This window comes from Solanum lycopersicum, chromosome 9, assembly GCF_036512215.1.
Source record: "Solanum lycopersicum chromosome 9, SLM_r2.1".
Taxonomy (NCBI): Eukaryota; Viridiplantae; Streptophyta; class Magnoliopsida; order Solanales; family Solanaceae; genus Solanum; species Solanum lycopersicum.
The window spans coordinates 6,679,063-6,704,214 of record NC_090808.1 but is presented as its reverse complement, the minus strand read 5'-3'; the positions used below and the strand labels follow the sequence as shown (position 1 = coordinate 6,704,214).

Sequence of the window (25,152 nt, the reverse complement as noted above, 5' to 3'; positions counted from 1 at the left end):
TTATCCTCAAATTTTATACTCTTTTGACTCTTTGATGTGCTTATGTATGTCTCATACTCATGATATTATATGTTTTTGATTAAGGGCATAAACTGGTACATATTTGTTTATTTCGTTTCTCATTGAAGATCTTAATTGTGTATGAGTGTAAGATGACTAATATCCTCAGATTAACTAACCATTTTGTTAGCAGAAGTGTACTTGAAAGTGTTGCCCAAGTGGCTATGAGTTAAAAATGATATTGCACTCATTGAATGTTATTCGAGTTCTTTGGTTATTGATTTTCAATGATGCCAAAAGGGGGAAATTATATAATGTGGATAGACATATGCATAGTTTGTCATCATCAAAAAGGGGGAAATTCTTGGGGAATGAGAAAACATGAAGTTTGTAGTTTTGATGGATGACAAAAAATTGAAGTTTTTGGAAATCTGTTAACTAGAGTGTTTGATGCATTTGAAGTACCATTGGGAGAAGGCAGGATTTTAACTCGTGCAAATATGTTTACTCAAACTATTCTTGCTGATTGTGGCATTCCCATGGAGTCGGAGCAGGTTGCAACTGCGTCTCCACGTACATCTGGTCATGTTGCTCAGTTACTCAGGGAACTTAAAGTAGCTGAAGAAAAGTATGTCACTCTTGAGTCAGAAAACCAGAAGTTATGTGCTGAACTTGACACTTCAAATGTTGAAATTCACAGTTTGAAGGATCAGTTAGTGCAGCAGCAACTTGCTAACAATACAAGAGTTGACAGAGTTCTGGATATGCTGTCTTCTGCTTCAACTAAGCCTGGTCAACCTTCACATTGAAAAAGCATCTTGTTTGAACCTGGTTCTCTTAGTTGTTTAAACTTATTATGCTCAACTGGCTGGGCTTATATTGTTGCTATGGATGTTGATTGGGTTTGTTTAGCCGCTGTTGGATTCTTTTTTATTTGTCAAAAGGGGAAAGAGTATTTGCGCATGCATCACACAGAAAGATTTGCTTTTCTTCATCAAAAAGGGGGAATATGATAGAATATGATAGAATGATAATTCATTTTTTGATGATAGACAAGAAGCGCAAATAATCAGTAGCAAATGTACGCAGCAAAAGAAGCCAAGCTCGAGTCCAAGATCGAGTAAAATGGGTCAGCCAAGTAATCAAGAAAATAGAATTATTTGTCAAAGCCAAAAATAATATATTTAAAGGTGTAAGTTGATACAAATAAGGAAAACCTTAAATATATTATTAAGGAAGGAAGTTGTGTATAATAAGGATTGTACTTTAAAAAAAAGAATTCTTGTTTAAACATAACTTTCTTGCCTTATCAGCAAGGATTGTACAAGGCAAAAACTCTATAAGAAGAGCACGAGGCAGAGGAAAACAACACGACTTCACGCAGAGAACAAGGGAGAATTATTCATCAAATTGAAGTCTTCAAGGTTGATAGGATTGCAATGTTTAAAACATTCTTGAGTGAGAAGGTTTTATCGTGTAGAACTATTTGTCTTGTTTTTTGTTTTGATTGTAATTTACAGTTTGTTGTACAAAGGGTCGGTTTGGCTCTTTGTAGGGTTGAGTGTTAGTAAGAGGTGTAACAAAAGGTGGGTTTGGCCTTTTGGAGAGATCGATTGGAGTCAATCGAGGGAGTAGTAGAGATAAGACTTTTGATTATTGAGTTGTAATCACAAAATCTTATAGTTGAATTAATAAAACGAGGTTTTTCCTTCCTTGAGTGAGGAAGGTTTTTAATTCAATAAGTGTTTGTGTTTTTACTTAAAAGCAACTTACAAGAACCTGGTTCTTGGTCTGGGGTAAGGTTTCTTCATTATTATTATTATTATTATTATTATTATTATTATTATTATTATTATTATTATTATTATTATTATTATCATCAGAAAAATTTGACTAGAATTTGGCTAGAAAATTAAAAAAATCTATAATATTTTGTTAATTTTAAAATAAACTAAATCTTTTTCATCTTTTAGTTAAAATATATTAAAGTAAAAATGATGAAAATGTTGAAAAGGTAATATAATATAAGTAAAATGTTATTTTGGCCATATTTTCTAGCCAGAAGGATTTTTCCTATTATTATTATTATTTTATTATAATTGAGTCATAAACCTTTCCTACAAGTAAGAGGACAAGCCAAATATGAAAAGAATTTGTATTTTCCTTTTAGTAAGAAAAAAAAAATTCCAGTTCCAACCCCCAACCACTGCCCTTTCCACCCTCCCTCCCTCATATCCCATCCTCATAATTGTCTTAGATATACACAAATATTTTTAAAATAAATATATTTTACTTGCATACCATATACAAAAAAAAATAAATACAAACCACTGACTTTTCTAAAAATAAAACATTTTTCCTTTTGTACCAACATTGCAACTCTATTTGGTTACTCATTCCCAACTTCTTCTGTTCTTAAGAACTCTTGTGATTACACATGATGAAATGTGGGAATAACTCTTGTTTTTGTAAGGCAGAAGGGGCAAAGAAGATCTCCAAGCAAATAATTGAAGTCGTAGATCATGAAAAAAAGGTGATCACATTCAAAGAATTTGAAGGAGATCTAGTGAATAAATATGATAATTTTAAGGGCAACTCTTCATATCGAAACAAAAGACGAAATCGATTTAGTAAGTTGACAATAGAGTATGAAAGGCCAAATGAAAATTTCCCTGAACTAGTAAATTTGCTGGACTTCATTATTGGTATGACCAACGCTATTGATGATCACCATGTCAATTAATTAATTGATGGGATCTCATATGTATTGCATGTGAGCTTTACATAAAAACCCCATGCAATATTTGTTGTTTGAGAGTATGGTAAAAATAATAATCCATATGTTGGTTGTGTCGATTTCATGTTAGTTGTGTCTTTCTCATGTAAAATTTGTGTTGTAGAAATAGTTTTGATATTTATAATTTGACATTTAAATGTGCCTTCATATAGATATAAGAACATGTGTAAAGTTCGAAATCAAATGATCCGACCTCACTTTTAAATAGTCAATTCATTTTTTTTTTCATTATCATCTTCTCTTTGATTAGAATGAATTGGATTTACGTTTACTTATCCACTATGTTGCCATATGATGCCTCCAAAGACTTAAATTACAACATCTTTGATTCAACACCAAATTTTACATTAAATTTTATATTCAATGTAAAATTTGGTGTTTTTATCTTCAACTTACACTAATTTTCACATTAAATTTGGTGTAATGAATATTGTTACATCAAATTTGGTGTAACACTATTCATCACACCAATTAACTTTTTAAATATTATAATATTATTCATCGTACAAAATTTTAATAAACATTATATAGTTGTATGTTTTATTTAAATCTCTTGTAAATTTAACTATTTTTATGTAATATTTTTATAATATTAATTTTAGGTATAAACTTTAGTTTTTGATAAATTAATTTTTCTATATATGATTTTTTTTAAAGATTATATTTATGTTAATTTTGCTATAAATTTTATAAACTACAACTAACATTCACAAAAATTTAAAATGCAAACATATAAATTTTTAAACAAATAATACAATTAAGGATGAGTTTGATCTTAATGTATCAATTCAAGATGCGTCGGAAGGTCCAATTCTGATCGTAGAAATGACAATCCATGAAGATTATCAATTTCTAGCTCAATATAGAAAAATAAAGGACAAAAAATTCATTTTGAACTACGTAATGCATTACTAGAGCTTTTGTGGGAGTACTGTAGTAATCTTGAAAGTTGAACATTTATATATAATTTAAAATAATTTTTTTCAATTATGTAATATTTATTTGATTGTATTTCATTAATGATTTCACTTTTATTCGTATTACCCATTATTATGTACAATGTATAATATTTACTAGCAACTTATATTATTTAAAAAATTATAGTACAAAATAATTTTATATTAAACGATTATAATAGGAAATAATATGAATCAAATATGGTGAATATTTTAGAAAGAAATTGTTTTATGAAATGAAAAAATATCAATGAAATAAGAAATAATAATATAATAATGAGGATTAAGTGGGATGGGTAGAATCATATTTTTAAGAAAATAAAATAATATCTAAATTAGTATTTGAGGAGGGGGAGGAGATGAAGTAAAAAATAAAATATTTTTATAAAAGAAATTCAAACAAAATAAAAAAATTTAAAAGATGGTGTGGGGTAAGAAAAATATTTTATATTTTATTTTATTAAGAAAATATTTTTTAAAAAAGTTTTTAATTTTTAATTTGACTAATACTAATAATTTATTTATATTTTGTCAAAGTTAAATATTTTTTCAATGTGGAGTGTGATGTGGAAATTCTTTAAAATAAAAGAGAGTGTATTATACATACCATGATGAGAGTGGTATAAAAGAAAGAGGTGTGTTTTTTAAACTAAAAAATGATAGTTCAGGTATGAATTCAAACTTTCATTAGTTAAGATATGAAACTAAATAAAAAAATATAGTTTAAGTGTGTTTTTAACACTTATCTCTATTTCAAATGAAAATTTTATTTTTAGCTAATGCATAAGCGTAGATCTTATTTTGCATTATAAAAATTTCTTTTTAGAAAATTGTATCATCTAGAAGTGGTTGAAACAGTGTAATTGCATAGCATATATATGACACCGATATGACACATTTTTGTTTTTGGCTTGCCTTACAAAAAAATTACTATTTTACGATAATTAAAAATAACTTAACTTTAAAATTCTTTTTTACCCTTAATAAAAAAAAATCTCAATCACTTGAATATTTTAGAATTATTTTAGACCGTAAATTTTAAAAAAAAATTTATTTAAAATATATACCATGTCAAATCAAATAAAATGAGACCGGAGAGAAAATATTAGTACTGCTACTAATGCATGAAAAATGAAATTTATGTCACTTTTCTTTAAGAAATGTAGTTGTTGAAAAAGTTAAAAGTAGTAAGGGACATGATTAGGATGTTATGCCATCTTTGATTTTTAAAAAGGTTAAAAAAGCTTAAATCATTGAACTACTCATAATTTGTTTCGTTTAAACAGACACCGTTATTTGATGTGGAACCAGATTTGTGAGGGGTATTGATAGAGGATACATATGTCGTATCAGAACACATTAGTCCAATTGATAGTGAAAATGTTTAAGTCATGTGAACACATTAGAGAATAAATGAGACTAACACGATTTGTCTTCATTCCTTCAATCAAAATCATTATAATTCGAACACAATTGAAGGTATTTACGATAAAAAACCAATCAAAATCAACCAACAGTATTTTAAAGGAACAAAATATGGTTGGTTCAATGATTTAATAGGAAAATGACATAATTGAGGTACCTGAGAGAAAAAACTCAACAAGTCTAGAGATTTGTTTACGTATTTGGCCATTAAGAAACCTCCCCTTTCCCCCTCTAGTCTATATATATTGTTGAGTAATCATTGTGTAAGACATCAACACTTCTCCTCCACAATATTTCTATAGTGTCACTACATCTTTTTATTTTCATATCTTTAGTAAAATGGGTCTTAAGTCTGTGTTGTGTGCTAAGATAGAAATGAAGGCTAATAAGGATGTGTTTCATGATGCATTTACAAATAAACCACACCATGTCTCTACTATGTGCCCTTTGCATGTACAAGGTTGTGAGCTTCTTGAGGGTGCCTTTGGAATCGTTGGAACTAAAATTTGTTGGACATATACCCTTGGTAAGTTGAATATTTAAAAATTTCTTAACAAAAATACTTTTCTTTAAAAAGGGGTCGAAAATTTCCGCTAGGGACGAAGGGAGAATATTAGCAACCGATTCGAACAAATCTAGTACCTATTGATTAGATCATGTACTTGTGTTAGGAATTTCATTAAATATGTATGGATATTTAAGTGTGAATCCAATAACTAAGACAAAGTAGTGGGTATGATAACATACTCAAAACATATTTACTTCAAATCTTAGCTGGATCTTTGCTTTCCATACATATTAAAATTTTCCTGTATCATAGTGTCATATTTACTTACCTTGCTCCAATTAACAATTAAATATTATTATTATTATGCTAAATGACCAGAAAAATTTGACAAGAATTTGGCTAGAAAATTTAAAAAATCTATAATATTTTTTCAATTTAAACTATTTTTTTTTCTTTTTTTTTAGTTAAAATATATTAAAGTGAAAATGGTAAAAATGTTCAAAAAGGTAATATTTATTAAGTAAAATGTTATTTTGGCCATATTTTCTAGCTAAAAGGATTTTTCCTATTATTATTATTGTTATTGTTATTGTTATAATTGAGTCATAAACCTTTCCTACGAGTAAAAGGCAAGCCAAATATGAAAGAATTTGTGTTTTCCTTTTAGTAAGAAAAAAAATTTCCAATCCCAACCCCCAACCCCTGCCCTTCCCACCCTCATATCCCATCCTCATAATTGTCTTAGATATACACAAAAAATTTTAAAATATATATATTTTACTTGCATACCATATACAAAAAAAATAAATACAAACCACTGACTTTTCTAAAAATAATAAAACATTTTTCCTTTTGTACCAACATTGCAACTCTATTTGGTTACTCATTTCCAACTTCTTCTGTTCTGAAGAACTCTTGTGATTACACATGATGAAATGTGGGAATAACTCTTGTTTTTGTAAGACAGAAGGAGCAAAGAAGATCTCCAAGCAAATAATTGAAACCGTAGATCATGAAAAAAAGGTGATCACATTCAAAGAATTTGAAGGAGATCTAGTGAATAAATATGATAATTTTAAGGCAACTCTTCATATCGAAACAAAAGACGAAATCGATTTAGTAAGTTGGACAATAGAGTATGAAAGGCCAAATGAGAATGTTCCTGAACTAGTAAATTTGCTGGACTTCATTATTGGTATGACCAAAGCTATTGATGATCACCATGTCAATTGATTAATTGATGGGATCTCATATATATTGCATGTGAGCTTTACATAAATACTCCATGCTATGTTTGTATGGTAAAAATAATAATTCATATGTTGGTTGTGTACTTTAATGATTATTTGGCTTTTATCTTTGGTGATTTTATGTTGGTTGTGTCTTTCTCATGTAACCTTTGTGTTGTGTAATAAGACATGGATATGAAGTTCATATTCGCCTCCTCCTAATATTTTATTTTATTTTTTTATGAAAGAGTATCAAATATATTCTCGTACTACTAGAAATAGTTTTAATTTTTATAACTTAGACATTTAAATTTGCCTTCATTTAGATATAAGAACATGTGTAAAGTTCATAATCAAATAATCCGACTTCACTTTTAAATAATCAACTTATTTTTAATTTTAATTTCATTATCATCTTCTCTTTGATTGTCTATTATGATTTGGATTTACATTTACTTGTCCACTATGTTGCCATATTATGCCTCAAAGACTCAAATTAGCCCCTAATTAATTGTCCACTATGTTGCCATATTATGCCTCAAAGACTCAAATTAGCCCCTAAGGCCTAGTTCGAGTGGTAAAACGTGGAGGATTTGTGGCTTAGCTTGTATGTGCAAACTTCACATCATACAAAGTGAAGCTCTGTATTTAAATGGAGAAGTGTAAAGGAGCGAGAAGTGTAAAGGAACAGATCCATTATTCATCGAAATTAATTAGAAGGTTGTAAATTAGTTCAAAAGATGGATTATTGACGAATTCTCGATTAAAAAAAAAGTCTCAAATTATTGATAGGTTGGGTTCCTAACGTTGAAACGGGACATCACGTTTTGATTTTACGTAAATAAGTTATTGAAAGAATATTTTTGAGAAAAAAATAAGTTGTAATAAGATTAGGGGAGCGAAATCATAATTGATTGAGCTTTTAGCTGAATGTGTAGTTTATGTTTTCATGTTTTTTTGATATATTTCTTTTACATTATATGATAATTAGAAGTCGCATTCGTAATTTTTACAAGAATAAAAATTAAATTAGTTGGAAGATTTAAAATGATAATGGTATATAAATTATGATGGGATGTTACAGCAACAACATCAGAGTGGCGCAGCGGAAGCGTGGTGGGCCCATAACCCACAGGTCCCAGGATCGAAACCTGGCTCTGATATTCAGAAGCAAGCTTCCAAATCCCACTTAATTTTTTAAAAAAATGTTGTCACCAAATAAGCAAACATATTTTTTTGTTAACTGCACTTTTGATCATATATTTTTAAAAAATCATTTTGATCAACTTAATTATATTTTTTAAATTCAAAAAAGCTAGGTGAATAATATATCAAGTTTTGATTTTTAAAAATATATTAAAATGTTGGTCAAAGTTCACATAATTTGAAATTTACAAAGTAAATTTGAAAAGTGAGTATAAAACATGAGATATATCATATGTTAAAGTTATTGAGTTCGTTTAAACCGGATGAAATCAATGTTAGTAAGATGAAAATAAGAAGCCCACCAATCCTATTACTTTTATTTCATTATTATATGCATGGTCCCAAAAAATACAAGATATTCTCACTCAACTCTAATCTTTAACGTTACATGTCAACCACAAGACTTCAAATCCTACGTGTCCTTCAAACACACCCCTGAAAATCAGCTATGATAAGAATTAGATAAGGCCTTGTGTATTTTCAACCGTTAGATCAATTCATCTTCTCATCCGACGCTCAAAATTCTGTCTTCCATATATCAAAAATCAGTACCTTCTGCACCAATATAACCAACTATAGTCTCTCCATTTCCATCACATCCAATTCGCCGATCGAGTTTCCATAACCCTAATCTAGCTCCACCATGGCCACCGCCGCAGCTACATCCTCGTTCATCGGAACACGGCTACCGGAAATCCACTCCGGCTCCGGTAGAGTCCAAGCCCGATTCGGATTCGGACAGAAAAAAGCCGCACCGAAAAAGGCTGCGAAGAAGCAAATTCCGGACAGACCGTTGTGGTATCCAGGAGCTAAGGCACCGGAGTATCTAGACGGAAGCCTTGTAGGTGACTACGGATTCGATCCGTTCGGTTTGGGGAAACCGGCGGAGTATTTGCAATTTGATTTGGATTCGCTGGACCAGAATTTGGCGAAGAATTTGGCTGGTGACATTATTGGAACGAGAACTGAAGTTGCTGATGTGAAATCAACTCCGTTTCAGCCTTACAGTGAGGTTTTTGGACTACAGAGGTTCAGAGAATGTGAATTGATCCATGGAAGATGGGCTATGTTGGCTACTCTTGGTGCACTCACTGTTGAGTGGCTCACTGGTATTACATGGCAAGATGCCGGAAAGGTACTGTTTCAATTTATGTGATATTCGTAATTTTATTGTATGCCTCTTAAAATAAATTCTCTATAAATTACTAGTACCTAATTCCATGTTAATGCACATATATACTTTAGTCATATTGCGTATCATTCATTCAAAATCTTGGATTAAGGGATGGTGTTAGAAGTTTGGTATGATTTTGATAAATTTAGTAGTTTTTGTTTTTAAATAGAGTGTTTGTATTAAGTAATCGTTTCTTAAGTATAATTTAATTAATATTTCCAAATAAAAGTTAGAACACCTAATGTAAGCATGTTTCGTATTTTGTCGTTTCCTCATGTCAATTTTGTTGTTTTACTTCCTTTTCATGTATACTTTTTATTTGTCGAAACTTAAATTTTTTATCGTAATGAAATAAAATATTTTTTTGACAAATATGTTTTAAAAGAGAATGTCTTGATCCTTCGGGGTGGCCCAGTAGTTTGAGCTTAGAACTTCCATGTTTGAGGTTTCAAATTTAAAATTTCTTGCTAACGAAAATAAAAGTTTTGCCTTTTGAGTCAAGCTCGTTGTCTATGATTGCCTAGCTTGTTTCAAATATTGTGAATTTATTACAATTCCATATTAATAGCTATTTGGGAAACATAACTAAACAATAAGGTGTATGGTATAATAAGGTGAGAACATATGTATATATTTAGCTAGCTAAATTTAATTAAATATAAATATCGAGTAAGAATAAGTTTCTATAAAAGGAACATCTAATTTGTGAAACGATTTTGCATAGGTTGAGTTGGTTGAGGGATCATCCTACTTAGGGCAACCACTCCCATTCTCCATTACAACATTGATCTGGATTGAGGTTCTTGTCATTGGATACATCGAATTTCAAAGGAACGCCGAGCTTGACCCAGAAAAAAGGCTTTACCCAGGTGGATCATTCTTCGATCCATTGGGCCTTGCTGCTGACCCGGAGAAAAAAGCCACCCTTCAACTCGCTGAGATCAAGCATGCTCGGCTCGCCATGGTTGCGTTCTTGGGCTTTGCTGTCCAAGCTGCTGCTACTGGAAAAGGCCCACTTAACAACTGGGCTACCCACTTGAGTGACCCGCTTCACACTACCATTTTCGACACCTTCGGATTCTTCTCTTAATTAAGCAACATGCATGAGGATGGTTTTTACGTATATTATATTAAATCTTCATCTTGTAAAAAAATGTAACATTAATTTGACACTTCAAGGAGAAGCCTATATCAGACTTGTCGTTTTATTTTATCATTCAATATCTTTACTTCAAATATTCAATTTTGCATTATTGATATTGAAGATGCACATTTGGAGATTCGACAATCTCAATTTTCTTAAATGTAGCAGTGTACCTAACTATGAGAACTGATATGGTAGGTGTAACAAGTTGGTCAATAGAATCTGCACAAAAAAAGGAAGGAACTGTAACAGTTTGTATGACTAGTTTTCTTGCACAGTACTTTACTTACTAATTATCGTTAATACTAGTATTCCCAATCATCAAGTATAAAAATTACGTCAATCATGAAAATGTTCAAACATTTTTGCTAGTTGCATTATCTTATCGAAATTCAAAGCAATATTTGTTTACAAAATTTAAAAAAGAAAAGTTTCAAATGTATATAATAAAGTAATTAGTTTCCCAATAAATATAACTATGTTTTATTTACATAAAAAGAAGAATAGCCAAAAGTTATAAGAAATGCACACTAACTATACACTATTGCTAGGACGGGGTATAATATCGAAATTTTTTACCGAATGATGATTTTGACGTTATTTCGTTCGCTTTCGATTTCATATTTCAATACTTCAGTTTTTCGATTTTCAGCTAAAAGAATCAATTAACCAAAAAACCCAAAATTATATATACATTTTCTTTAGGGAAAATTATGTTATCACTCACAACTAGCATTTTACATTAATTACGTGAGCTGACTACGGGTTTATATAATTAGCATGTTTGTATATGTATTATTCGTCAAAATATATATACAAATACATATGGTAGTAAAAAGTAACTGTTTGAATTGTTTGTCTTTTAACTTTATTTTTTCTCTTTATACTTTAATGTAGAGATTGTGTTAGTTGATATGCTTGTTGACACAAGCCCAGCAAACTTTGGCAGGCCCATTTAGAGTCCATAATAGGCCCAGATCGGTCTATCCTTCTACCATCATTCTTCATCAGTGATAGCCACCATCGGCTGCCGGAGCTTTCGTCGATTTTTGTTTCTTTCTCTCTTCTCCAGCGTCTCTATATCATCTGTATGTCTCACTTCCCCTCAATTTAGTTGATTCATGCAACAGTGAAGTTATTATGATATGTTTGCAATATTAGTTGTAGAAAGACTTAACTTAAATAGAGCAGGGAGCATAAAGATGAGTTATATAGCTGATGCTCAGTTATTCTGATTGTATTTGTTATTCAGCAAGCGTCTATTAGAGGATTGGGTAGGAGCTAGTTGTAAAAGTTATTGCCTTTCAGGAAGAAATAATAATAAGAAAAGTCTAACTTCTGTTAATAGCTGTGGATTTAACTTTTTCTAGAAAAAATATTGATGGGTTTGCTCAATTCCTAGTGATTAATTAGCGCTAGATTCATACTAAGATACATCACAGATGGTGCCAGATAATACATGCTCCTTTCTGTTGGACCAAAATTAAATTGCAGTTGCTACATTGCTGTTATTGTGGGGTGGGATAACATGGGCCTAAACAGACTGAATGGATATAGGGGTTCATCTTGACTAGTTTGGGATTGATGAGAAGTTGATTGAAGTCTTTCACACTGTTAAAGCACTGCATATTTTGAAATAGGATTGATTACATGCTTACTTTGGAAAGACATCTTTGCTGATTTTTTAAAATCTCTTCTTGGGTTTGAACAGTGTGGCAGATGATTTAGGCGGAATATGGGAACTGTGAATTTCATCTGGAATTTAACTAAGAATTACTTCACCTTTGGGCTCATAGGCCTTACCATCTCAGATCGTTATGCTAGTATTGTTCCTGTTGGTGGCATTTCAATGTCTCCTACATTTAATCCACTTGATGACAGTTCTATGAGATCCTTGACTCGTAACTACTCTTTTTTCTCTCTTTTATGTTCTTAAAGTTTCGTGCTGGTGCATGGATGAAACTATCAGCTAGTCATTATGGTGCAGGTGACTTTGTTGTAGTGGAGAAGTTTTGCCTAGAAAAATACAAGTTTTCCCTCGGCGATGTGGTTGTCTTCAGGTAACTCTTGACAAGCTACCCCAAGCTTTTTTTTTGTTGACTCTAGTAACCGCTTGACTGGTCTACATCTTATTTAAAGATTTTGTTGATTCACTCTATGTTGCTGCTCGAACTCTCCGAAAGAGTCAATGAGTGCGGGTCTGATCCTCCAAAAGTAGTGCATTTTTAGAGGATCCGACACGGGTGTGGCAGCTGTTTTAGAGAGTCCCCACAAGATATCATTTACGAACCTGGTTGGAGTATGACTTAAGTTACTTGTGGATGTTATTATAGGTGGTTAGTCAAGTTTAATTGTTAGACTTTCGGACCTTACAAATATGTATGAATTACAAATATGTTTGTCTAACACATATTGTTCTTCTTTGAATGTTATGTTCTTGGTGTAAAAATTAATATATCAATCAAGATTTCCTGCTTCCACTCAGTTGATGAGCACTGGTAACTTGTGCTGGATTTCAGATCCTGTTTGACCTGGAAAACAATCTTTTTGTCAGTGATCAGCTTTTGTTCGATATTTTGGCCCTTCCCATCCTTATACGGCCCTCTCGAAGTCCTCTCTAAGCAGCGACATGTCAGATATTTGTTTTTCAACTAGTGGTAAAGCCTAAGTATCAGGTCATCTGATATTATACTTCTTAGATGTTGTATTCTATAATTCAAGCGGTCTTCGATAAATTGTGCCAGCAGAATTCAATATTATAGTCCATGTGGACACCTCCTTATGTTGTTTCTGAGTTAGAGCAGATGCCAGTTTATAAATAAGTTAATGTTTTTATTGTTAATTGGAAATTAAATATATTCTAATTTTCTTTAACCATCTTTTGCACTATTGTTTGATTTGTGATTGGCCTTCATTTCAGCTCTCCAACTAATCATAAAGAGAAAAATATAAAGAGAATAACAGCCTTATCAGGTGACTTGGTCAGTACCCCCCCTTATGATGCAGTAGTGATCCCTGAAGGACATTGTTGGGTTGAAGGTGACAATCAGGCGTGGAGCTTGGACTCAAGATCCTTTGGCCCTGTACGTTACATAATACTCCATATTCTCTTGCTAATGAAGAGGAATTTAACATAGAAAGAATCCAATATTCTTTGTAAAGTTAATACAAGGTTACGTTAAGACGCTTTAGCTAATGTAGTTGACATACAAGATCAATAGAATTGGCAATCATATTGGGATAAATTGCTAAATGCTGCAATATTTGACCCTGCCTCCTACTCACTTGTGAATTTAACTTTTGGACATCCTAGTATGAAGTGTTAAACTTCCCGTTTGTGTGAAGAGTTGGTGATTTATATTTATGTTCATTCTACTTTTGATGAATCGCTTAGTAAGTGTGTCTTAAGATTATGTGTCCAGCGAAAATACAGCTTCTTGGATGAAAACTTAGGATCCCTACCTTTGCATATGAATAAATTGATCTTTTGGACTTGTTTTGTCCAAAAGTTACTTGCTCATTACATATCCTAAAGTAAAACATAGATTATACCCTGTCAATGCTATATCTTATGTGGTGCGTAAGAAAGGAGAGAACGAATGGAGTTCTGAGAATGAGAATGTTAGTGTGAGCTTATTCTGTGTTTGTAATCAGCTTTCGTCTAGCTCAGTTGATTAGTTTGATTGACTTGAAAAAACTTTCTTTTTCAGATCCCTCTTGGTTTGGTTCGTGGAAGGGTTACCCATGTTGTGTGGCCTCCTCACCGGGTTGGTAAAGTTGATCGAATGACACCAAAGAGCCTAACACCTTTCTAATTGTATTTTGAGTATATCATAGATTTCAATTTGATTGATTTCAATTGTATTATAGCCTGCATAATCATTGTTCTTTATACAGAATCAAATGTTTCAACTTTCGACTATCACATTATTGTATTGTTGTTTGCAGCTCCTTTTGGGCATGACTTTGCACTGTTACCTTGTTATTTGCTATATTCTCGTCACTGTCTCCTTTGTACATGGATTTGTTTGCACTTGTACAGAGGGTCTTTCAGAAACGGCCTATTATTTTTAGAGAATTATTTGATTTATCTAATTAAACAGCCACAATTGAAAAAATCAAATGAGAAAGTAAACAAGAAACAGTGCAAAAGAGATGAAAAACTGCTGCACTTTTTGTATTTTTGCTACTTCAATTTGAACTATTAAAACTGCTTATAAATAGGCTTATCCTAAAATATTAAAATCTAGTCCATAATCACTAATTAACCTCACCAGCCAAAATTAGAAAGGGTTTATCCCAATAACTGATGAATATCTTGTTAAAGTAAAATTTATATTGTGAAATTATTTTTAACATCAGTTTATATAAGTTAAAGTATGTTAGTTTTTAAGTATGGAGAATGTAAATACATTTCACTTTTAGATTATTATGTTTCTTGAGAACCTACCACTAAATTGGGTTTTAATTTAGACGATATTTGAGTAGTGAAATTGTATCCACTATCCACCATGAAAGAAAAATGAAATTTTTGAGTGGATTGGACAGGTGGGTTAAAAGAGTTTAAGTGAATTAGTAAATATAATTATCAGAAACGAAAAATGTCATGTAAGCTCCACATAAATTAAGGTGGAAAATGAAGATTTAGTGCAGTAAAGATAAATATATTGAAAGATATGAAATTTAACTCCGTAGGGATACATATCATTTTGTTTTGGAGTACGATGATGAATATGATCCTAAAATTAAATGAAAAGAACAAATATGTAGACTATAATTTTAAATTCATACTTTCATGGTTTTTTAAAATTATTATTTTACTATATATTTCTTATTATATTTGATATAGACTATAACATAAATGCTAGGTATCCTAAAAGAATGGATAGTTTTAGCTCTACTATGGGGCCATTAATTTCATCTACGCAGTGTCAACTAAGATTCTTACTAAATTAATTGTTGGGTCAAATATAATAATGTCCTAAGAAATTATTTCAATAATGTGAACTATTTTTCCATTATTAAAACAAGTCTTCTCTAAGTAATTAGAGGATACATGAATCACATAAAATAATAAACACTATTCCCTCTACCTCTAATTATTTGTCCATTTTTCTTTTTTAATTGTTCCTAATTACTTATTCATTTTGACAAATCAAGAAAGGACAAAATATTTCTACCTAGTATAACCTTAATTAATTACTTTCGAAAAAGATAGAACTTGTTGAAAATTTTTAATTTTTATTTTTCATTTCATAATTAATAAAGGTAAAATTATAAATTCACTATATTAATAATTATTTTCTTAATAGGTATATCAATTTAAAAATAAACAAGTAATTAGGGACAGAATAAGCAAGTCAAAGAGAATGTTTGAAAATTGGCTTAGTCTTACTGCTTCACTTAGTTACATTTCCTCAAGACTTCATCAACTTACATGTATGAAAGTTTAGGCTTTGAAACTTGGAGAAGAGAAAAACATTACTCGGAGACAAAGGAAATTTATATGTGGAGGCAAAGGAAATTAATACTTGGTGATTAAGTTTATGATGTATGCACATTAGTCATCAACTTAATGACATACATACTTATGTCATAAATTAAAATAACTTGAATTAATTTAAAATATTCAATATACTTAACTTGTTATATCATTAAAAATTTGAGCGATTAGTTTTAAGGATAGTGTTACTTACATAAATAGCTATTTTTAGTATTATTAGATTGAAATAGCTATAGTATCAAATTTAAAAATAATAGCTACACGTTATAAAATGGCTATATCCATATATATGTTGTGTTTTTAATACAATAATATATTATAATTATTTTTTATTAAATAAGGTAAATTAGTTAATGTAACTGACAAGGTTTTTTCTCGGCCCTTAAATCCACTAATTTGGTACTTTAAGTATATAACTGACCACTACGTTTTAGGATTCTTATCTATTTAAAAATAAAAATTATGTTTGCTCTTTCTTCTTCTATTGATGCCTAAGAAAAATACAATTCAATGGTTACCATCACAGTTTTGACCCGACATTTCAGAAAATGGAGTAAAGATTGCTATGTAGAATATAGCATTGACAGGATAGTGTTGAAGGAATACGCTTCGTATTCTAATTTATGACGGTATGTATATTAATGAAAGCTTATTTTTTTGTGAGAAAAATAATATTTCTCGTATTCAATTGATTATGTATTCATTCATTTAAGTATTTGATGTATGTATACTTTCATATAGAATGTATAAATGAAATAAAATTTTGACTCTAGGTTATCCCGTCAAGTGATTACATTTATTTCATAAGTGATGAAGGAAAGACCTATATTATATGTTTGGAAAAGAAGACTTGCAGTTGCAACAGGTTTCAAGTTGACGGAATATCATGCGCACATGCGTTAGGAGGGTGTTGTACAAAAAAAACATTCTTCCACATGAATATTGTTCAAACTTCTACAAGCCAGAAATAATATTCTAAGCATATAAAGTGCCTGTATATCCTCTTTTAAAGTAAATGTAATATATTTACATGAACACATTGCTACTAAAGTTGTGTTGCCATCAAAATATAAGCGACCTCCGGGAAGGCCAAAGAAGCAACGGGAGAAGTCATTTAGTCAATTAAGTTAAAGGAAGAGTACGAGTTCTTGTGGTATATGTGGACAACGTGGTCATAATAGGCAGTTCATGTCAAACTCCAACACGGAATACATAGGACCTGATACATCCCACTATTGAAGTCTTCTTGTACTTAATTATCATTATGCCGAATAAATGAATAAAAATTTCTTATTTGCCTTTTAAAATATATGTTTTTCTGTTTTCTTCTTAAATTATAAATTAACTTGAATGTCATCTACTCATTTGATATTATTAATATGTATTGACACACTCAAACTAGTAATAATATGTGAATATAGATATACTTGATAATATGTTGATGAATACATATATAAAGCATGTACTTTGATTAATATAACACACAACCTACAAAAATATGTTTACGCTTACATATTACTTTGGTGTTTGATAAAGATCACTTTAAAAACATATAATAGTGTAATTCTTATCAACATTTATCATATATTTATCATTATTAAAAATGTAAGTATTCAAATTTCTTTAAGTAATAATTGACAATAAATAAATATAGTAATACTTTCGTATATTTTGACATAAAAAGGACTCTAGCATACATTCATACTATTGAATATGTTGATAAAAAAAATACATACAGCTAAACAGATTAATTATCAAAAGTAGATATCCAAGTGTTTATACATATATGCATCCATCTCTTCCTACCATTATATGCCATATTCCCAATAAAAAATTTAACAAAGTAGCTATCAAAAAAGTAAAGCAACATGATCATATATAAATAGAAGAGTTGATAAATTTTGACAAAAAAATAATAATATTAGTTTTAACCATAAGATAAAAGTTCAAAACTAACTAGGTCAAGAAACTAATCAATCCTAACAAGTTGACTATTATCGATTTTTGTGGGTGGCCTGAGTATTGTGGTGCCTCATTCTTGCTAACAACCCCTTCTTTCATCCTCTTCGTTGCATATTCCCATAATAGTGTGTCGTATCTGATGCGATGTAACTTAGAATCAGGTATTGAGCTGGAATACCTTCACCCTCACTTCGATACTCTGCAAATGCTATCAAATATATCCCACAACCCCTGATAGGAATACATTACTTGGTAAATAGGATATTTTTTAAAAAAAAGTATATTAAGAGAACGACAACATTTGCATCAGTCATCTTCAGAAAACAAAGTGACAACATAACTCTAAATACACTAGAAGGTATTCAAAAATGTAAAGATATTCAGATACAGTAGAAGATATTCAAAGTGTAACGGTATGTCACGCTGTAAATATTCAGTGGTTATTCATATGCCACGTTATATTAGTTTTGAAGCTACATCCGCCACAGTCCACATAAACTTACTTGTTTAACTTACACTACATTCATATGACTACATCTTACTACAGTCATCTTTAGAAAACAAAATGACAACATAACTCTAAATACACTAGAAGGTATTCAAAAATGTAAAGATATTCAAAAACAATAGAAGTTATTCAAAGTGTAATTGTATGCCACACTATAAATATTTAATAGTTATATGTGTGCCACAATATACTAATTTGAAAGGTATATCCTTCACATTCTAATTTGGAAAGTGTAAAGGTATTCAAATACAATAGAAGGTATTGATTCCGACATAGCAATATTAAATACAACCTCCAACTTCAACCTTATTACCTTTAAGAGAAATGAAGGCAAAATTAGAATAGAAGGAAAAAAAATAATATGTCATAACGTAAAATTATATAAAACCTTTAAAGAAAAAAAAGAAAAAAAATGGGGATTAGAAGATACTTGTTAAAATTCAACAATAATTAACCACCGAAAATTAAGCAAATTCATTGATTGTGAGGATTTGATAGACAAAAAGTCTGTGATTTTATGGACCATACTAAAAGATGAAATTGATTTAGGAATAACAGAATTGATTTGGGGATAAAGAATTTGAATTAGAGATAATGAAAGAAGGCTGAAATAGTGGAAATAAATAAGAAAAAGCGTGAAAAGTGGGAAATAAAAAATTTTATGGGTGTGAATTGTATTTTGCTATTTATTAATTAAATACATCCATAAAATATAAATAAAATATAGTGTAGCTATATTATTTTATATAATATGTAGTTTGAAATTTTTTGTAGTTTTAAGGATATTTATAATATCTTGAGATAACTATAGGAATTTTTTTTATTCCAAAAAGTAACAGAAGATATCAATAATTTATTTCGAATAGTTCAAAAGTAATTTAAATTCTATCTTTCATATTTATTTTTCTGTTGATTTATGTAAAAAACCTCATATGAGCATAATATTAAGGAGGCTAGAATTGTTAATTTGTTGGTTTTTTCTTTTTGGTAAAATATTATTTTTTCTGTTAATGTTGCATAAGCAGTCCTTTTGTTTTTAAAAATTACATGCAAAGGACTAAAAAATATGATCAATGTGCATGTATTTGTTTGTTTATGAATTTGTTTGTATATGATTAAGTGTATTTATTTGCACTCCACATTCATATTTTCCGCCATTATTTAGCTTTAAATATAATCAATTTAAAGTCATAGTATTGATTGATGTAAGAGCACGTGCCGAATGTGTACACTAAATTAGTTATTCATTTTATTTTTTACGTATCGATTTTCGAAAATTAATCTAATTTTTAAAGCTAAATTAAATTATATAAATTTAATATTTTAAAACTAAAAAAATTAAATATTCAAAATTATATTAAAAATAATATAAGTTTCAAATACTTTTATGATATAAAATACATTCCATCAAAATTCATATTATTTGATTTTTTAAAAAAAATTTAAACCGAAAGAATAATAATTACCCCTTAGGTCTCGATTTAATATGAAACGACGAGGGGCCAGATAATAAATTGCACAGAAAAAGAAAAAAAAAGAGTTTAATTCCTATTGGGTTTTATGAAAAGTTTTTTTTTTTTTTTTTTGGCAGATATAAATATATGCATAACACTTGGCTTAATTCTTCTGGTCGATTACTTTTTCTCTGCTGCAAAAGGTAATACTATAAATTTTGTGTGTTTTTCTGCAATGGGTTACTCTTATTTTGATCAATTTTTGGGTTTTTCTTGATTTTGCTAACACTAACTTTGTTTTTTTTTAAAGGGGTTTTAGTTTGATCGAAGAAGATGGGTAGACTTTTTGTTATCACTCTTGAAGGAAACTTCTACAGTTGCAAGTACTGTAAAACTCATTTGGTTCTTGCTGATCACATTATTTCTAAGGTATTGCTTTTTATCTTTTTTATTCATGTCCGATATAACTACTTTGATTTGCGGCACTCGCGAACTTAATTTTATTTGATATGCTGTTGTTGTTGTTGTTTATGTTATATGTAATATGAATATGATAGGCTTCAGTAGTGGAGTTAGGCATCAAGTCTAAATACCTAAATTAGTTGGGATCGACTATTTCAATCCTTGTTTTTTTAAATTGATTTGATTATAAGTAGAAAGTTCATATTTTTTGGTCATTGATAAATATTTTGTTGGGCTGTAGTACTATACTTTGTGCATAGGTGGAGTTTTTCATTTTTGCAACATTTGGTTGGTTTATATGTGATAGTTGAATGGTTACTTTTCTGCTAGAAGGAATTGTCCTCTTTATTCGGGTTTTTGACTAACTAACATGTTGTACAAGGCCTAATGTAGCTGCATGAAACTTGGTTGCGAATGGAGAAAGAAGTTAATTCTTTAAATTAGTATGTCTTCCCTCCTTGGAACTCTCAGTATCTAAACAGGTCACAGGGTGTGGACTGGGGAAAAATGGTAGCTCAACATGGTTAAGATTGATGAGTAGCAGGTGCTCTTGTTCGTTTAACCTGTGGATTATATGGTGGCAGGGGGTGTGAAACAGAAGTCATTTAGGACTTAGTTCATGAACTTCTGAGATATTTAGGTGTCTTAGAGTGCGGGGAGCAGTTATAATTGTTGCACTCATCCATGTCCTTATAGTAGCATTCATTTTTTCGGGAGTGCTTGAATACTTCTTTAGTTCACCTGTCTGCTGTATCTTCCTGCTCCCACTGTTATTGCATCCTAGTGCCTTGAGCTCTAACTAGCTGGTTGAGGATGGTGCAAGATTGGACTAATTCCTTCTCAAGGTTATGTTCCGTCTGGAAAAGTTTATTTGCTTTTTAGTGAAAGGAATGTCATAATTTTTCAACTATGCAGTGATGTTTCTTGCCTGCAGGTTCATTAACTCTTTTATTCCCTGTCTTCTGAAATATCCTTCAGTCTAGTTTTGAAAGGGAGTATTCCGTCTAAGTACCTTTACAGGTGGTTCATTAAATTGTTGTCTCAATTTGCTTGCTAGTGGCAAAATATCTATAGTGTACATATACAAGGGTCTTAATTTTTGTCTTTTGGCATAGGTGTCAGCTTTGTGGAGAAATGATCATCCGTCTTTCTGGTTTCTCCACCATCCATTTGGTGTTTGAAATTGTGTACTTTGTGCCTCCTGATCTTTTATTATGTGTTTTTACCAAATCCTTTATCGTACTAACGTTTCTGTACCTTATCTCAACTTAGTGTGGGTATTAATTGTCTTAATCCTAGTAGGTTATCCCTGCTGTCCAAATTACCTCAACTTTGTGTGGATATTAATTGTCTTAATCCTAGTAGGTTATCCCTGCTGTCCAAATTACCTCAACTTTGTGTGGATATTAATTGTCTTAATCCTAGTAGGTTATCCCTGCTGTTCAAATTTACATGGTATTTCTTTTGTTATGTCCAAATTGTTTGAGACCATCTAATAATATTATTCTACAGTCTACACAACTTTGCAATTGTTGTTGAAAGGTTACAATTTTCATCATTCAAATTCATTTACCTGCTCTAACATTAAATTTGAGTGATGTTTTCTCTACCAAGCTGATATCTTTCTCTACTATACTGCGAAGTCCAATTAATAACTTCAATTCTATGCCCACACAAGTATTGTACATCCATATTAGATGGATTGGATGCATTTTACTTTTGAATTCCAAAAATTTGTAATGTGCATGCTATTTGTATACCTTTCTTTCACTTTGAGTTGATATATGGAAAAAAAATTATATTCAGCTGGATTTCTTTTATTTAGAACAAGCATTATGGAAGATGCAAACTATCTAAGAGGAAGCTGGGTAACCAATATGAAGTCTGTTTTGTGCTGTCAAATTTGAACTGAAGTCTTGTTATAATGTTTTTCTCTGGAGTTTGAAACTAAAGCTTTCAATGATTGAAATTCTGGCTCTGAGTTTAGTTAGTCTGTTGGGATATGTTGGGCTTGATAATATCCGGAATGGACATGATTAATGAGGCCTGCTGAAGATTTGTTGTCTCCTACATTAGGTTGTCTGACATAAGTTTGCTGTAGATTATTGCTTCCTATAAATAACTATTTTTTCTGTTAGACTATAAATTGACAGTTAATATCTTACTGTGTTTTTTTGTCTAGAAAACACTAAGGCATAGTTTGTACTATGGGGGTTGTGATCTGGACTTTTCAGTTTGTTACTAATTGTTAGAGAATATTTTTTATAGTACTGCTATATGATTCTTTCCTTGTTCTGTATCCTTAAAAAAATTGGTTTGAATAGGATTTTGGGTGCTTGTTGTAGTATGTCCAACATATCTAAGATCATGGCGCAATTTCAGATTACCTAGTACATGACCGTAGATTGGAGGGTGTGGAGGTTGCATATTAGGGTAGAAGGTTAGTAGGCAGTAGGCAGTGGAGTGTTGTCTTGCCTTTCGAGGGTTTAGACTTGTTGGTGTTTGTCGCACTACTAGCCGTATTCTAGCAGTTTTTGCTTTTGATATCTACCGCCATCAGTTGTTTTTTATTTTTTTGGTAATCATATTATTTTATTGTTGTTATTATTCCTTTCTTGTAGGCTATGCATTGTGTTCCTTATTAGTTGCTAAGTTTTCTTCTTTTTTTAACTTGTACTTTTACTGCACTTGAGCCGGGGGTCTTTTAGAAACAGCCTCTCTACTTCCACGAGGTAGTGGTAAGGTGCACGTTTACTCTACTCTCCCCATATTCCACTCATGGGATTTCACTACATATGTTGTTGTATTCTTGCTATTAGAAACTTCTTCAGATGTACCATAGTAGCCTGCCAATGCAAATCTCTGACTGATGTGTACAAGATGTAATGACTAAATAAAGGATCAAAATCTGGAAATCTGTTGTTAAAAGTTAAATCTTTACTACAGTATACATGATAAATGAAATATGACCTTATGCAGTATATCTGTCCAATGAGACTGAATATCCTTCATTACACATACCAACCTCTTTCTCTTTTTCTTTTTCTCTGTATTATAAGTAGAGCAATCTGCTATTTCATATAAAAGCATTACCACTCAGCCTGAGAGGAGTTGACTATATGCGTGGTGAGCCAAGGTTGGTTAACTGCTTCTTGTTGTTACATATTAGATTACATAGTGAATTATTCCTAAATGGTACCATTCATGTATTCTGATTTATGATCTATAATTGTTGTGAGTGGTACTATTGCTGGATTCTGGTATATGTTGTCTTCATGCTACTATTCGGAAACTGGCTGGATTGTATTGTAATTCTTTCTGGCGTGTATTATCTGTTTACAACCTCAGGCATGTATCCTAATTCGCCCTTTCACTCTTTTATCCAGGCATTTCAGTGCAAGCATGGGAGGGCTTACCTCTTTGATAAAGTGTAAGTGTTCAATATAAACTACAATTTCAGATGGATTTTCCCAACTCTATTAACGCTATTGCAGGGGGGCCCTTGAAGGTTGAGATTAAATATGGGAAACTAAATTCCTATAAATTTGTATAAATACTTCTTTCTGCTGGGATTTTGCTTGAATGTTTGAAGTATTAGAATGTCTTATCCTCTCTCTAATAGAAAGCCAAACTCATATCTAGAATTATGTATTGCGGGAACTCAGAAAACGTGCCTAGTCACTGTATCCTATAACATGCTTTCCACTTGCAAGAGTGTTATTATGTTCTACTCCTTTGCTGGCTTTGCAGTGTGAATGTTACTCTTGGAGAGAAAGAAGAGCGGATGATGATAACTGGAATGCACACTGTTGTTGACATATTCTGTGTGGGATGTGGCTCTATTGTGGGGTGGAAATATGTAAAGTCTCCTATTCACTATTTCATGACTCTGCAATAGTCTTCGACTTTTTATGTATCCTATGATATGTTATACCAATATCAACTGAATAATTTCAGGAAGCTGCGCAAGAGAGAGACCAAAAGTACAAGGAAGGGAAGTTCATCCTTGAGAGGTATTTTAGTGTTACTTTCATCTTACATTTGGTGTCTGATCATGTATCAAGACGTTTGAACGCACACAATACTGAGTCGTGAACACAACCTGATCATCCAAATACTTCTTAACAACTTTCAACCAAATAATGTTCAAATTACCTAATTGTGTTTTTTTTTTTTTGTTCTAGGTTTAAGATCTTGGGTCCAGATGGAAGCAACTATTCAATACTTGAAGATGCTCAACTCGGAGGAAGTGATACAGATGAACCTTGAGCTTCACCATTCATTGTCATTTAGAATCAAAGATCTATTACAACTGTACATCCTCTCAACTTCCAATTTGTAATTGCTTTTAGTACAGATGCAAGTAGCTTATATATAGACAAGTTTTGCAGGATCATTTTCGAATTACTTTTAGTCTCTATGGTCTGAAATTGCTCTTGTAGTCTTTTTGACGAAATCTGATATTTGGCCAATACTGTTCATATCTTATATTTTCCCCTAATTCCTCAACGACAGAATCTGTAAATTGATCACTTGTATTTAGCTGTTCCTGCATACTAAAGCTTATTATGATCCACTGATATGTACTTAATTGTAAGTGACAGTTGTCTAATTAGATTATTTTTTTGCCTATAGGTATCACAATCCAAACCATCGAGTCGGCTGACACCTATTTTAACATTAAAATAGGAGACCCTAATTTTAAACATAAATGTGAACCTGAAGAAAATATAAACTAAACACCCTAAAGAAATACTCAAAATTAGTTAAAACAATGTATTTTTGTTAAGTATTACATTCTAAGAACTAGCCTAAATAAGTATA

At 31.0% G+C, this 25,152-nt stretch overlaps 3 protein-coding genes, 2 long non-coding RNA genes and 1 other non-coding gene across 6 annotated transcripts; all 6 read left to right on the top strand.

Moving 5' to 3' along the window:
• The first annotated feature begins 5,342 nt into the window (after window positions 1–5,342).
• Window positions 5,343–7,137, top strand: LOC101248703 (uncharacterized). The gene is made up of 2 exons (XR_011211632.1): window positions 5,343–5,704; window positions 6,654–7,137. It is a non-coding gene; the product is annotated as an uncharacterized lncRNA (long non-coding RNA).
• An 869-nt stretch (window positions 7,138–8,006) lies between these two features.
• TRNAM-CAU (transfer RNA methionine (anticodon CAU)) lies at window positions 8,007–8,078 on the top strand. The gene has a single exon. It is a non-coding gene; the product is annotated as a tRNA-Met (tRNA).
• A 377-nt stretch (window positions 8,079–8,455) lies between these two features.
• LOC101249002 (chlorophyll a-b binding protein CP29.1, chloroplastic) lies at window positions 8,456–10,516 on the top strand. The gene is made up of 2 exons (XM_004246277.5): window positions 8,456–9,256; window positions 10,020–10,516. The coding sequence occupies exons 1-2, from the start codon at window positions 8,765–8,767 to the stop codon at window positions 10,383–10,385; spliced, it is 858 nt and encodes a 285-aa protein (XP_004246325.1). The 5' UTR covers window positions 8,456–8,764; the 3' UTR covers window positions 10,386–10,516.
• Window positions 10,517–11,339: 823 nt separating this feature from the next.
• LOC101249291 (uncharacterized) lies at window positions 11,340–14,403 on the top strand. Its single transcript, XM_004246278.5, has 5 exons — window positions 11,340–11,527; window positions 12,151–12,340; window positions 12,427–12,499; window positions 13,360–13,522; window positions 14,150–14,403. Exons 2-5 carry the CDS (start codon window positions 12,175–12,177, stop codon window positions 14,252–14,254), a joined length of 507 nt encoding a protein of 168 aa, XP_004246326.1. The 5' UTR covers window positions 11,340–11,527; window positions 12,151–12,174; the 3' UTR covers window positions 14,255–14,403.
• Window positions 14,404–16,092: 1,689 nt separating this feature from the next.
• LOC138338205 (uncharacterized) lies at window positions 16,093–17,248 on the top strand. Its single transcript, XR_011211631.1, has 2 exons — window positions 16,093–16,571; window positions 16,716–17,248. It is a non-coding gene; the product is annotated as an uncharacterized lncRNA (long non-coding RNA).
• A 2,635-nt stretch (window positions 17,249–19,883) lies between these two features.
• LOC101249570 (protein yippee-like) lies at window positions 19,884–24,837 on the top strand. Its single transcript, XM_004246279.5, has 6 exons — window positions 19,884–20,069; window positions 20,177–20,295; window positions 23,715–23,758; window positions 24,079–24,187; window positions 24,286–24,341; window positions 24,513–24,837. Exons 2-6 carry the CDS (start codon window positions 20,200–20,202, stop codon window positions 24,595–24,597), a joined length of 390 nt encoding a protein of 129 aa, XP_004246327.1. The 5' UTR covers window positions 19,884–20,069; window positions 20,177–20,199; the 3' UTR covers window positions 24,598–24,837.
• The last annotated feature ends 315 nt before the right edge of the window (window positions 24,838–25,152 follow it).